This window comes from Mirounga leonina, unplaced genomic scaffold (genome assembly GCF_011800145.1).
Source record: "Mirounga leonina isolate KUSES-001 unplaced genomic scaffold, KU_Mleo_1.0 Mir_129, whole genome shotgun sequence".
Lineage (NCBI taxonomy): Eukaryota > Metazoa > Chordata > Mammalia > Carnivora > Phocidae > Mirounga > Mirounga leonina.
The window spans coordinates 38,795,224-38,810,698 of NW_023270323.1; the positions used below are offsets into that span (position 1 = coordinate 38,795,224).

At 46.7% G+C, this 15,475-nt stretch overlaps 1 protein-coding gene across 5 annotated transcripts in view; it reads right to left on the reverse strand.

Moving 5' to 3' along the window:
* Positions 1-1,260: 1,260 nt before the first annotated feature.
* The window catches only part of PDGFRA (platelet derived growth factor receptor alpha), a 47,672-nt gene continuing 33,457 nt past the window's right edge, over positions 1,261-15,475 (reverse strand). For all 5 annotated transcript variants that reach the window (XM_035004971.1, XM_035004966.1, XM_035004967.1 and 2 more), the window contains 7 exons: positions 14,832-14,947; positions 14,355-14,477; positions 12,891-13,002; positions 11,278-11,377; positions 11,058-11,163; positions 9,507-9,748; positions 1,261-4,187 (listed from right to left, as the gene is read on the reverse strand). In XM_035004971.1, the coding sequence (XP_034860862.1) occupies positions 4,040-4,187; positions 9,507-9,748; positions 11,058-11,163; positions 11,278-11,377; positions 12,891-13,002; positions 14,355-14,477; positions 14,832-14,947 (947 nt within the window). In that variant the 3' untranslated portion in view covers positions 1,261-4,039. The remainder of the gene's footprint in view (positions 4,188-9,506; positions 9,749-11,057; positions 11,164-11,277; positions 11,378-12,890; positions 13,003-14,354; positions 14,478-14,831; positions 14,948-15,475) is intronic.

Genomic DNA, 15,475 nt, shown 5'->3' on the forward strand with positions numbered 1-15,475 from the left:
CCTGGGATCGAGTCCCGCATCGGGTTCCCTGCTCCTTGGGAGCCTGCTCCTCCCTCTGCCTCTTTCTCTCATGAATAAATAAATAAAATCTTAAAAAAAAAAATGAGGGAGGTCTATCTATAGGTACTTCTCAGATCTCTAAAACATAACATTGAAAGAGAAAAGCAGCATAAACTCTGATAATGATGTGTCAGGATAGGTTCATCAAGTGTAACAAATGTGCCACTCTGGGAGATGCTGATGATGGGGAGGCAAGGGGTAGAGGGGAAACCTCTATACCTTCCATTCAATTTTGCTGTGAACCTAAAACTGCTCTAGGAAATAAAGTCTATGTTTAAAAAAAACGGGGGGAAAAGCACTTTACAAAGCATTATGGAGGTGCCTGTGTGGCTCAGTTGGTTAAGCGTCTGACTCTTGGTTTCAGCTCAGGTCATGATCTGAGGGCCATGGGATCAAGCCCTGCATCAGGCTCTGCACTCAGCAAGGAATCTGCTGGAGATTCTCTCCCTCTCCATCTGCCCTCGCCCAGCTTGTGCACATGTGCTCTCTCACGTGCTCTCACTCTAAAATAAAAATAAATAAATAAAATCTTTTTTTAAAAAAAGAAGTAAACCCCATTTAGGTAAAATATGAAGCAAAAACAGAGATGTATACATATGTATAGAAACAGATGCTCAGATAGGGAACTGGAAAGATAGAAGATGCATTTCTGCCTCTGGGAACCAGCACAGGGACAGGGAAGATGATAGAATGAAAAAAGTCTGTAATCTTTTATATTACACACACGGACAATGTTTGAATGCTGTAGACAGTAAATGTACTCTTTCTGCAGGGGAGAATAATACCATGCAATATAGTGCTATTAAAACAAACAGTAGGATTGAAGATGAGCCAAGTGCCAGCCATCTTTAAGTCAGATCCTGGGTCTGAAAACTAACTAGCTCAAATAATATTCAAATCTTAAATTTCCTACTGGTCTCATCGAAACCATAATATGGAGTCCTACTGAAATGTTGCTAACAAAGCAAATTGAATGGGATGGCTTTAATTCATGTGATTCGGCTAAAAACAAAAATGCTGGAACCTTAGCATAACTTTAAATTACATATATATCATTTATTGAAATATAAAGATTTTCATTTACACGTTTTAAAACAAAAACACGAACGGGGCATTTTGTAATACATTTTTTTTTATCAGTAGACCCTACCTATTGAGTTACTTCTCACACATTCGCCACACCACTATTTTGGAAACACGTATTTTTCTCTTTATTTTTCTAAAATATAAATTTTGGACATTCAAAAGTGCAACAGTCAATGTGCCTGTGGGGGAATATCACAGTCAAAAAAAAATATAAACAAAGGCAGTGATACAGCTTGTCATAAATGTTTTGGCAGTATTCTCCAAGTCTATATAGAAATACATATATACATATTGATGTATAACATCATTTTATCTCACGTCCCTCTTCACAAAAATAGGACCATTTGTACAGATCGGCAGACCACATTTTAAGGACATCATCGATCATTTTAAAAAGTCACAAATTGTGTTTCTCAGGCCAGCTTTGATTGTCTTCATAAAAACAGAAAGCGGGAAGGACTGGCAAATTTTCATCTGGGGACTTTGCAAGAGGCCAAAAAGGAAACAAATCTGTGATACACTGAAAACACTGTAAAAAAAAAAAAAAAGGCAGTCACACACAAACTCAGGTGGGAGTACTCATTAGGTGGGAGTATTCGTTAGGACTAGAACCTGCTTGTCTGAGAATTTTCATCCAGCCTCATGATGTCACACAGAACTCAAAGGAACATCAAAATGCAAAGCACCAACAAAAGAAGGCTGTACAAGAAACAGAATGCTTGAGCTGTCATTCTAGAAACACAAATGTATTTCAAGTCTAATGGGCTCTACAGAACCTAGTCAGATTTTCTTTTTTTAAAATGGCCAGTCTGGCTCAGTCTTCACACTTAGTATGAAAAAGGTGGAGAAGAAAGTTGGGGCTTGCATTGAGATTGCACCAGTGGGTAGTCAAGTACCTTGTTACTGCTGCTACATCTTCCAAAGCATCACCTGCCAGGAGCACCCACAGTGAGTGCGGTAATCACAGCCTGTGTTTCTTTCACATAGTGTCCACAATTAAGCGGTATTGCAAAGAATGCCAATGAACCTACACCAATCAGTTTGACAGTTTGGATGGATGTGACAATTTGTCCTGCCGTCTCACCCCAAAATTTCAGCAAAACTTAAAAAAAATTTTTTTCACCAATATTGACCTGGTTACACAGAGACCTGGGACACTGAATAGTGCCATTTTCATGCATGCCATGGGGGGCCAGTCCAGTTGCCCCATGCAGTGGGAAGCGCTGTCTTAACTTCTAGAAGACCTACCAAACCAAGATTTAGCTCTCTCAGCCTCAGCTAAGACTGGAAAGTTAAACAAAGGGCAGCACTTGCTAGATATAGGGCATTAAATGTCATTGACCCAAAGCCAAGGATTTAAAATAGTAGGCTTCCTGCATGAGTGACTTCTAGCCCAGTTCCAAATTTCAAATGATCTGTTTCCCATGGCAACTTCCTATACCCTAAGCTGGTGTTTCCCAAACCTGGCTAATCGAAACAGCCAGGGAGTTTATAAAAATACAGGATCCTGCCCCTGGCCAGACTCAATAATTCAGAAGCTCTGGGGTGGGGACCTAGAATTTGGTGATCCTGGTTGCAGTTACATTTGGGAACCAAGGATCCAGGCTAACACACATGCAACCCTAAACGATGCCTGTGTGTTCTCACAGTTTCAAACTATTTCTCTGTGGAGGAGGAGATGAAGGAAAGGGGGCCATGGTCAAGGCATCCTTCTGACTCTTCTAGGGTTTGTAAAATTTTAAAAATATAGATGTTGGGATGCACCAGAGTTATCAGTGGGCATGAAAATGACCTCTGCAAATTAAGTCTTTTTATTGCTGATTGTATTTTCCACGGGGTAATAACATGAGAAGTCATGTTAGGCATAGGCTTATGCCTTTATATTGAGAACATTTAGGATTTAGGGGTTTTGTTTCTTTCAAATCCCATCACTTCAGAGGGCAATTAACTGTTTTTAGTACAACGGATTAGGGAACCTACTCAGTACACAGTTAAAAACACAGACTTCCTGAAAGACACTACATTTACTTTGTTCTCTATGTTCCACTAAATTTAATCCACTAAAGCTATTACCATATTTTCTAGAGAAACATCGGTTATTTGATATAAATGTCAAAAACTGTCAAACTTGTCTCCTACTTAGTAAGAATTTTTTTTTAATTGTGCTTTCTCTGTAGGGAAAACGTGTTACACATTACACATTTAGCATTACTGATAACAGTAGTATTATAAACGTAGATTACAATACAAAAATGAGTTGGTGGGCTTCTAAAGGACCCAAATCTAGTAAACAAGATTGGTTAATTATTATTCTTTATCTCTTTAACACTAAAAAAAAAAAAAAAGTAAAATGCTATAGTACCAGTACCTTTTAAGGTTCAAAAGTGGTTTTGCATGTACTTCACAGAGGAGTTCAACAGCAGCTGATACCAGGTTTCAAGCAGGAAGTACATGGATGGGATGAGTGGTCTCTTCAGAAGTCCAGAGAAGACAGTTAATACAAATCTAAACACATCCTCAGTTAGACCTATTTACATAATTACAATGCTGGGGTTTTCTCGCAATCGAAGTTGTGTCTGTTGGAATCTCACCAATGCCTTGGAAACATGGAGTTCACCTTCCAAGGCCTATCACTTCCTTGTCCAAACATCTCCAAACCTCACACGCTGCTGAGATGCCACTGAAGCATTGCCAAGAGGCAAGGCTGACAGGGTTCATTTCGAAATCTCCCATTCATCCATAGTGAGCAGGCTCCCTGAGGCCCTTGGCCGGGAACTTCTCTTTACACCTCATCCGAGTCCTCCTCCCAAACGTTTGCATTGCAATCAAGTGGTTTGCTTAAAGGGATCCAAGGTGGCCCCAGGAGTGGAAGGTGCCCCCCTGAATCTGCCAGTCACAGGAAGCTGTCCTCTACCAGGTCTGAGGAGTCTATGCCAATGTCGTCCATCATGTCGATGTCCTCAATGGTTTCATCCTCTCTCTTGATGAAAGTAGAGCTGCTGGAACCTGTCTCGATAGCGCTCTCTTCTGAGGTCTGCGAGCTGGACGAGGGAGAGGATTGGAAAGGTTAAGCCCACGTGCAGACCCACGAGACTGGATGGGTGGCTAGGGTGGCACCCCCAACCCCAGAAGCAAAGGAGCTCTTCCTGTGAGATCCTTTGGCATTCCACCTCAGGCCACCCGATCTGGCAAGATTCTGCCACCAAGCCAGGCAGCTACTCATCATGCGTCACACCACAGTGGGCCCCATGCAAAACCGAGATCCCAGGTCATCTCCATGCTTCGGCCTTCCTTCTCTTCCGTCAAATCTTCCAGCAGAGTTGCTAACAAGCTGTGACAATTTCTAGCCTCCCCCCGCCCCCCCAACTCAGTCCTGGTGGAAAAGAAAGTAAGCAGTGCCTGATCAGAAGACAATATGAGGGAAGGAAAAGCACAGAGGGATGAAATCAGCTGCAAACTACAGCCGGGCCAGTCACTTGCTGTCCCTGAGACTTCCCAAGTGTCCCAACAGTGTTCTCAGGATCTGAGCCCATGCCTCGGGAATGCCTTCTCCCCCTCTTCTTTACACCCTCCCCGATCTTCCCCAGCCCCAGTCTGGAAAGCCGGGTGAAGGCTTTTTACCCACCAGAAAAGTGGCTGAAAAGGAGCCATAAGTCTGGAATCGTCTAGCACTTAGCAGCTGTGGGAGTCACACCAGTCACTTAACCCCCTGAGCTGGTTCCCTGGCCTATGGAATGGGATGACAACAGTGCCTGATGATATTCCTGCTTGTCAGGGTGATTAAATAAGGTAATAACCATAAAGCCCTGAGCACAGTACCTAGAACATACTAAGTCCCAATAAATATTAGCTATTATTATTGTTATTACTCAAACCCTACCTAAATAGGGCCTGAATAACAGAGGATATCAGGAAATAGTTGTTAATTTTCTTACATGTGATCATGCTGTTATGATTTTATAGGAGAGTATCCTTATTGTTTTTTCTTAAAAGATTTTAGTTATTTATTTGACAGAGAGAGTGCGAGTATGTGCGAGCGTGGGGGTGGGTGGGGCAGAGGCAGAGGAAGAAGCAGGCTTCCCGCCGAGCAGGGAGCCCGATGTGGGGCTCAATCCCAGGGTCCTGGGATCATGACCTGAGCCAAAGGCAGACGCTTAACCAACCGAGCCACCCAGGCGCCTTGAGAGTATCCTTATTCTTAGGAGATATTTGCTGGCGTTTCAAATGTTTTAGCAAGAAAAGAAAAAGGATGCGTGTATATGAGTGTGGTACATATATATTTCATATTATATGTTATTAATTACATAGTACATATTATTATATATTACATATATACATAAAATAGGGGTAACTGTAACATCATATAATTAGAGAAACCAAATGTGGCAAAATGTTAACAACTACTAAAGCTAAGTAGTAGATGTAGTCTCTCAATTTTTCTGGACATTTAAAATGTCTCGTGAAGATTTTTAGAAAAATAATTTTCCCTAGTCTCTAGCCTGTCATGATTCCCTATCTTCCTGTCTCTGAACTCCTACTGCCTTATCATTCTCCTGCCTTGGATTGCAACATGTCTGGACCTGTCATTTCGCTCCCAGCAGGTCAGGTGCTGACAGGCAGGCCAGTCTGCTCTCCCCGCGAGGCCGCAGCGGCATGCTGGAGACGTGCTGTGTAGGCTGCACTATGGGCTGGCCAGCCAGAGGACCGAGGCTCACACATGCCCAGCAGGGGCTCTCAACCCAGCTCTTTTCTCCCCTGAGGACCGGGCTTGACTCCTCTGCCTTGCTCCCCTCCTCTCCAGGTCAGTTCCGTTTCCAAGCAGAGAACTGAGCCTGGCAGGTAGGGGCCTTTGGGAAACAGTCTGCTGCCATCCGCCCCAAGGCCCTTGTGGCCCGGAGAGCTCTTAGAACCTGCAGGGTCACCAAACTGAGGTTTCCCTTCACAACCCCACAGATTGGGCCCTTCCCTAGGACTGAGCTTTTGTCTCCATTCTGAATCTGTACTCCACCCTACCCCCAAGTTACACCCTGGTCCGGGAGCCTCACTGTGAACCCCAGTCCACTGGGTTGGTTTTCATAATCACATCGTCCTGACAACCCTTCTCCCTGGCAGACCAGACAGATCTGCTTCCTGGGGCCCTAGCCAGTAGCTGGAGGCCTAAGTCAACCCTCAGATATGGACCCCAACCCAATTAGGACCTGCATTTATGAGACTTCTTTGGACACTGTGATTTGGACTAATGGCCCCTCCCTGGGGACCAGTTCTACAGTGGAGTCCTACAGAGGAGTCACCCCCTTGCACTGACCCTCCTGGACTTGGCAGGCTCCTCTCTGCCAATCCATCTCACAGAGAGAAGGCAGGGGTGCGGCCATGCAGGAAGCTAACTTCAGAGAGACTCAGTCCCAGATCATCCTTGATGCTTGCCAGGCTTCGTGGTGGTCCCAGAGCTCATGACTGGGCTTACTACTTCTGATTCCCTTCTTGTGGCCCAGTGCCTGGCTCCTAATAGTACTGACCCAGCACCCCCCAAACCCTCTACAGCAAGCAAGACCCGGTTTTTCTCATGCCCACTCCCCTCCCAAGCCCAAGGAGAGGACTTCACAGGACCACTATGCCTTCCTAGACCCAGAGCATCCCAACTCCGGCATCCCCACCCCCATGATGGACAGAATCGTATAACGCACCCCCCACACCAAATTCACATGTTGAAGCCCTAATCCCCATTGTGATTATATTTGGAGATAGGGCCTTTTAGGAGGTAATTAAGGTTAAACGAAGTCATTAAAATGGGGCCCTCACCCAATAGGACTGGGGTCCTTGTAGAGGAAGAGACACCCGCAATACACACACAGAAAAAGACCACGTGAGGACACATTAAGAAGACGGCCACCTGCAAGCCAAGGAGAGAGCCTCAGGAAAAACCAAACCTGCCAACACCTTGATCTTGGACTTCCAGCCTCCAGAACTGCGAGAAAACAGATTTCTATTGTCTAAGACCCCAAATCTATGATAGTGTGTAACAGCAGCCTAAGCTGACCAAGACACTCCCCATGCTCAGCCCACCTGTCAGAGCCACCTGGGGGTAGTCATTTGGTGCATACTTCATACAATTCGAAAATCAAACGTTATCACCCTTGCAGAAGTTCTAATTATCTAAGACGACAACTATCTATCAGCTAGAATTATTCTCTCCATGTAATAGATGTCAAATTCTGCGGTGCAGCCTCGTGTACCCCCAGAAAAGTTCTGGGCACTTTGCTTATGTTATTTATCAATACAACTTTCTAACTTAACTTAGAAGCAAAACCTTTTGGGTGCCTGGGTGGCTCAGTCGTTAAGTGTCTGCCTTCGGCTCAGGTCATGATCCCAGGGTCCTGGGATCGAGTCCCACATCGGGCTCCCTGCTTGGCAGGAAGCCTGCTTCTCCCTCTCCCACTCCCCCTGCTTGTGTTCCTGCTCTCGCTATCTCTCTCTCTGTCAAATAAATAAATAAAAATCTTTAAAAAAAAAAAAAAAAAGCAAAACCTTTTTATAACTGAAATATTATTCAGAGTCCCCGACATACAAAATAACCAAAAAGGATGGCAGATCTGAGGTCAAGTGCTACCACAGATACCCAAAGCTCAGAGAAACACTTTGCTAAAAGAATATAAACACAGTTTTGAAATTGTCATGAGCAAAGGTAAGTCAGGGCACTCTGCCCAACCTCCCCTAGTCTCATAACACATTCCAAAAACAAAAACCACAACTGTACTTTTTAAGTTACCTGGTTCATACCAACAGCAAGGGATGTTAAAATCACAAGGCTCCAAACTAATAACGCCATGTGCTTCTGCCTAAATAACTGTATGTAGCTAACCAAATGACTGAGGAAGAAGGGACAAGAGTATCCTGAATGAAGAGGAAAAAAAAAGAGAGAAATTCATATGCAACTTGGACCTGGAACCAAGGACCACTATCATCACTTTCTCCTGCCTCTATTCAAGGGCTATGCAAAGACAGTGGGGTACTGGGACGTGGTCCCCTCTTCGGGACTGTGAAAACTAATGACTGTAGTCCTGGCTGGGTGTTAGCATCGTGTTGGTAATAAATTAATGGATCCAGGTGATGATCACCAATGGCTGTTAATGTCACAGAAGGGGAGACAACTGGACAGTACGTAGCTCCCAATGGACGTACACAGCACCAGCTTTGAAGCATGCTTGCCAAAAATCTAACCTGAGCCAGATTAAGGCTCCAGACTACCAGTTTACAGCAAAAACAGGAGGGAAAGCACATGGTAAGACACACTACAGGATGCAATCAGCAACATTCTGAATGTGGGAACATTACAGGCAAATACTCCGGCTTCTTCACAGTTACTATGCAAGGGGGTAAGAAGGGGCAGGACAAACGTATAGAGACATAGCAACTAAATGCCACGTGTGACTCTTACTTCGTTCTCAATTAGAACAAAACAAATGCAAAACCGTATTTATGAGAGAGTCAGGGAAATCTGAACACTGAATATCTGATGCTCTTAACGATTTCTTGTCAATTGGTGGGGGAGGGCAAGACAATGGTACTGTAGTTTTTATTTTATTATTAACTTAATAACCCCAGCTATTCTTTTTAAATACAGCCTTTATCTTTTAGAGGCACCATAATGGAATATTTCTGGATAAATGATATGATGTCTAGGATTTGTTTCAAAACAGTCCAAAGAGAGTAGTAGCCTAGTAGATATGGCTCTTCATGCAGTCTGGCCACAAGTTCATAAATGCTCAAGTCTGGTGACAGAGGAACCGACAGTTCACTATTCGACTTGAATCGGGCAGGTTAGAAATCTTCCATTATACAAAGTTAAAAAGAAGGAACAAAATCAGCCAGGAGGCGCCTGGGCTCCGTTCCCAGAGGTTCTAACTTGTTGGTCTGGGGAAGTGTGTAGATCAGTTTTCAAGTCTCCCCAGGTGATCCAAACTTGCAGCTGGGGTTAAGATCCCCCGATAGTATCAAATAGCCCAGGCTAGCCTCTCTCTCAACTCTCCCCCTAGTCCCAGGACCCATGCAGAAAACAGCAAGAGAGGCTTATAGTATCTCAAGAACCAGGGCTGCAGTGACTGATCAAACCACCTGGGGACTCTGGTCAAAGGCTCTCCACCTGGGAAGCATGTCCCTGCCTGCTCTACACCTCCCCCAACCCCACAGGGCCCGCATTAGGATGGTCTGGGAAGCGTCTACGAAACGGAGCAGACCCCCCGGGACTCGGGGACTCGGGGACTCTGCAGCCAGCCGCCGTGGAACGGACGCAGCACCGGGCGAGCCTCACCATCAGGAGCGCCGGGGGGCGGAGAAGGGGGGCCCTGCCGGAAGCCCTATACCTGTGTCTGTTCCTCTTGCCCAGGTCCTCCTCCTCAGGGACAGGGTCGATGTCGGGCAGGGGGATGATGTAGCCGCTGTCCGCGCTCAGCCTCTGCTCGTCCAGGCTGCCCTCCCAGTCCTTCAGCTTGTCTTCCTCGTTTTTGTAGGTGACGCCAATGTAGGCGTTGTCCGAGTCCACGCGCATGCGCGCCACGGCCGGGTGGTCGCTCTTCAGGAAGTCCAGGTGAATCTTCTCATAACTCTGCAGACATTCATTTCACACGGTTAGGCGAGTGTCACGGCCCGCACTGCAAAAAGGACTCTCAGAACTTACTCTCGCTTAACCGCCTGTGTCTCCAAACTCCCTCCCAGATACGGGATTTAGACAACTGAAGGAGAGTCAGAGGTCAACCGTCCCCAGAGGCGTGGGACATGAAGACAGCGCCACCAGTGACAGAGATCTCCCGCCATCCTGCCAGTGAGATCTCTCATTCACCTTAAGATCACAATGAGCCCGTTCTCTGAGTCACTAGCTAGGACTGTGCCCGCCCCCGCCCCCCAACACACACACCCACTCCCTTCTCTGGGACCAGCATGGACCCTTCTGGTCCCCGTTACATAATCTCTCCAGGGCTTGGATGGGTCCCAATAAGAGGTGACAAGGACTCCCACTGGGAGCACCATCCCTGAAACCTTCCGGATCCCTAAATGTTGGAGAAATCTAACTCAAAACTTACAGACCTTTGATCTAGAAAAACCCCATTTTCCAACAATACTTCCAGTCTCTTCCCACCAAAACGTCTGACTTAACGCAGCCAGAACTCCTCTGACCGGCCTACCATAATTTCCTTCTGCCTCCTCATTGCTTCACTTCGAGGCGTTGTAATGGGCAGTGAAATAATCAACAGACAAAAGTATTTAACTCCCAGTTCAGCACGCAACCTCCTAATGCTGCTCTTCTTTGAGAAGAAGTAACAACTATGAAGACTCTACATGGACAACTACTATGAATCTCAGAAATGGAGTTTATTATACAACTGTGTCGGGTTCCTTCACAGCATCTCAGCAGAAAGTTGTTTCATTCATTAATGTATCCTGCTTGGTTCCATGAAATTACATTTGTTCCTTTGAACAATGCTTCTTATCCCACAAAAAAACCAGCTGGAGCCACAGGTAACAGCTGAGGTTGTTCCTTCCAGTCAGCTGGTAAAAGCCAATTTCACATGGATTTAAGTGCATGCAAATGAGGCTGTGGATGCCCCGAGACTTCTAACTGCACAGTAGCTTCAGATACTCAAATATCTGGAGAATAAAGTGCTTACAGGTGTTGTACACTTAAGATGAAAGGGAAGCCCTGTGGAAAGGGGAGGGTTTTCAGACATCACTGCTACCAGGGGTCTGGGGAGCACTCCAGGAAATCCAGGCCACTGGATCAAGCAATCTTTTTCCTCCTCTGAAAATGTTCCTTTAAAACAGTGTTGAACGGTGCTGCTCGCTCACAGAGCTACCAGCTATTGACGTCTTCCCTTTGTCCATTCCTTTCCACCCATCTTTAAGGGGCCCAGACAAACCTTCTTATACTGTCCAGGCAGCAGATGCTCCACAATCTCACTCAGGTGGTAGAAGGAGGGTCTCTTCTCCGGCTCGCTGTGCCAGCACTTCACCATGATCTCGTAGCTGCGGGAGCACAGAACTCAGAGTGGGCACAGGGAGGGGTGTCAGGGCACCCCCCACAACCCACAGACCCACTGGGCATAAACACAAGGCCCACAAGATGGGGAGGGGGCTCACACTTCACTGGTGGCATGGTCAGGCTTGGCCATCCGGTACCCACTCTTGATCTTATTGTAGAAAGTAGAATCCACCATCATGCCGGGGTAGGGTGTGCCACCTGAAAACCAAGGGAAACAACCAGGATTAGCCAGCCGGTGGGACATGGCTGAAACTATCAGGGTGACACAGAACCTACAGAAAACACCTGGGGATCCCCACTTGAAGTTCTGGTTCTTTCAAGGAAATTAAGTGTTATTATCTCCTTGACTTCACGGTTTGCTTCCCCAAATCTTGCATGTAACCAGGAATTCCCCTCAAATTTTAAATGTAACCAGGACTTGGGGCGCCTGGGTGGCTCAGTCGTTGAGCATCTGCCTTCGGCTCGAGTCATGATCCCAGGGTCCTGGGATCGAGCCCCGCATCGGGCTCCCTGCTCGGCGGGAAGCCTGCTTCTCCCTCTCCCACTCCCCCGCTTGTGTTCCCTCTCCCGCTGTGTCTCTCTTTGTCAAATAAATAAATAAATAAATCTTTAAAATAAATAAATAAATAAATAAATGTAACCAGGACTTAATGTTGGTCAAGTCCAGACACCTGAGGCAAAATTCTACATCTTTAGAAAAAGCACAAACGAGTTTTTCAAGGTTTCTGACTACTGGATCTACATACATAAAGCAAAATAGAAAAGCAAGAGAAATTCTGACCCACTGAAGGCAAAAAAATCATTTTCACCACAGATGTTCAAATAACGAGAGCAAAAGTCAAAGCTGCGGCTTGAAATACCTAGATAATTCTCTGCTTTTAATAGACCATGAGACTCAGTCAAGCCACACACTGGGATGATCCACAGTGACATCCAAGCAGGGAGAACTGGGATCAAAAAAGGAGATGAGGCAGGGAAGAAACCCTTTCCTACAGAATTCAGGACACATTTCAGTGTGTATGGCCAAGGCCAGATCAAGCTTAGCTTCCTCTCTAAAGCCGTCCACAACGACCACAGGGCTCCCTTCCCCCTTCTCTTCCATGACGATTTGAAATCAGCCACACACCGTTTATCGCTACATGGAGGTCTTACCTCTCCAGACGAACTAAGGTCAGGTCGTAAATCACTCCTCCCTCGGGGCCCTCACCTGGCAGCACGGGGTACCTGGGGACTGACTCCCTGAATGACCAGGAGGTTCCTCTCCTCCTCCAGGGCCATGAGCGTGAAGGCGAGTTACGCCCGTTCGCCCGCCATACTACTTTTCACCTGAGCGTCGATCACCATGAAGCGATGGAGAGGTGACTCTCCACCCGTGAATCTACTTAACTCAAAGTCCCTGGCGAGAAAGCAGCTGGGGAGTGGGTGTCCTCAGGAACACTTGCAGTGGGAGAAAGTCACCCAAGCACAGCCCAAAGGAGTGGGGGGCACAGGCCAGAGGTGAGGGTGCAGCCCCGCAAGCCTCCCGGCTCAGTGCGCATGGGCATAACACCAGACACCGCAAGTGCACAATTCGTGATTTAAATCAGCTGCCCCACTCTTGACTCACAGCAGGTATCTTAGCATCGTCTACACCCTGGAGCTTGGAAAACAGTGCTTCCCTTCCAGTGTTGTTGCAAAACAACCCAAATGAGCAGAGATGTCAGGTCCGTACCAAGGGAAAAGATCTCCCAGAGCAGAATGCCGTAGGACCAGACGTCACTCAGCGTGGTGTAGAGGTTGTCGAAGATGCTCTCAGGGGCCATCCACTTCACGGGGAGAAAGGTCTGCACGGAGAGACGGAGGAAATTAAACCCAGCATACCCACTGATGACCTACAGCAGCAGAAATAACAGGGGTTCTCTGTGGACTAATAATAACTTGCACTAATAACCTTGCCCACAAAATCTTTGTTTTTTTGTCCAGCGCTAAACTCCCCACACTCAGAAGAGTGCCTGGCACCTAGTGGGTGTTCAATAAATATCTGATGAAGGACGGATGGTCGATGTTGCCTCTTGTGTCCTCCCATGGAATAACATCCAAAAATATTTAAGCCTGAATGTTTACCCAAAGAGTGAGAGTCCTGAATGGGCCTGTCTCCTATTTGCAGGTGTTCCTAGGAACAAAATTAAAAACAGATCCAGTGATCTGAGAATCAATTACATTTTTGAACTTTAAGAAATTGTCACTTCATAATCTGGAAGCCCCTTCTGTGAGGCTGGTGCCGGCTGCAGGGCAAACACTAAGCTGAGGCCGCCACATAAAGGGACCACGTTAGCATCCTTTGGCCCTCTGTGATGGCGGGCGAGATCACTGATTCATCGGCTTCTTGAGCAGGCAAGAGAGCGACTCCACCAACGTCCACTGATCTGTTCCGGGTGCCTAAAGCTCCAGGTCATGGCCACGCGGTACACGAACCACATGGACCCCAGACACAGAGCCAGTGGCCTTCTGTGGGTGGACGCAGCGGCCCCGAGCGGTCTCACTACCAGTGCAGTGGCGTGATTTGGAATTGTACCAATAGGTGGCAAATGTATACTGAGCTACCACATCTGCTCAGAGGTGGAAGGGGTGGGGAGGATGGTCCGAGGGTTCATTTAGAATGACAGTCTTTCAGGAGATTGGGCCTCTGAGATCTATGCACTCAAATGGTCTTAATGTTTTAGGGGTCATAGATTCCATCTGCAAATTTGGTAGAAGTCAGAGATGCTCTCTCTGGAAATGAATGCATGTACAGAGGCACAGACGAGTAACAGCGAACACTTGCTCACTGCTCGTATGTACCAGGCACAGGTCTAGGCATTTAACGTTAAAGTCACTGAATCACCCACAACAACCCAGGAGATAGGTACTGTTATCAGGTCACTGCTACTGATAGGGAAAACCAAAACCAAGCTACAGAATGGTCAGGTAACTCGCCCCAAATCTCCACGCTAGTACGTGCTGGAGCCAGTACTCACGCCCAGGCAGCTTGGCTACAGAGCTCGTGCTTTTCCTACTGATTCCCTGGAGCCCATTCCTGAATTTAAAATGGACTCCACGTTAAAAATATGGACCCTGAGTGGCCAGAAGCAACACCTAGCTTTAGAGATTGAGTGAGGAAAGGTGAGCATGTCAAGTGAGTGGAGAGACCACATACACTGCCTTTGGACACGTAGTTTGAATCATGCATGATGTCTCTGGCCAGGCCGAAGTCACAGATCTTCACGATTTTCCCCTGCGCCAGGAGGACGTTTCGAGCAGCCAGGTCCCGGTGGACACACTGCATGGAAAGGGAAGAAACAACAGCTGGTCCATCTGCCACTAGACAACATCACCCCTGCAAGACTGGCCACCTCCCGGTGGTGCTGGGAGCTGCCTGGCACGGCTTGGGGAGGCTGTCCCGGCACAGAGAACTCGCCTCCTCCAGGCTCTCCTCCCAACGACCCCCAAGAAGGAGAAAGCTCTAGAGCAGAGTAGATACCCGATGATATCAGACTCCCCACTACGCTTCAGGGGAAAAGGAAAAGAGAAGCAGCCACTGCTACCGGCCTCTTCAAGCGAGACCTTCCACGCTCACCTCACTCAGACCTGTGGCCTGGATCCACAGAGAACTCTATTCCATGAACACACTTACATTTTTTGAAGCCAAAAATTCCATTCCTCGAGCAACTTGATAGGTAAAGCTCAACAAGTCCAACAAGGTAAGGCCTTCTGAGTTATCGTCCGAAAGGAGGTTTTTGACTTCTGAGTCTGCAGAAAAGGAATGAAGTGTGTTGGCCCTAGAGGACAGCGTGAAGCATCCCCCACCGGGGACGCTCCCCTGGGGTGGCCACTTGTCAGACTGCGCAGCCTTGTCCAAAGAACGGATCTAAAATTACGTTCCTATAGCATTTCCAGACCTCACGGGTGGGTATGTAAGCCATGCAGAGGTTCTACCATTAAAAAGAAATCTATCTGCAGAAATAGCTCTCTGGTTTATAAACATATATATATATATTTATATATATATATATCCATAAGGACCAGTCTAGTGGGTTCTCACACATATCTTGTTGTTTGCCTCCCAAATTTCTTTTTTCAGCCTTAGTTAGCAAGTTACCTAGGCCACCTCTAAAACACACACACACACACACACACGTACGCACGCACACACACACACAAAATCTTCCATGATGAATATACATAAGGGCCCTTTGAAAAACTAGCTTCTAGGAATTCCGCCCCCCCCCCTTTTTTTTTTCTCTTTTTAAAGCCACCTTCATAGTGTTTGGCTCATTT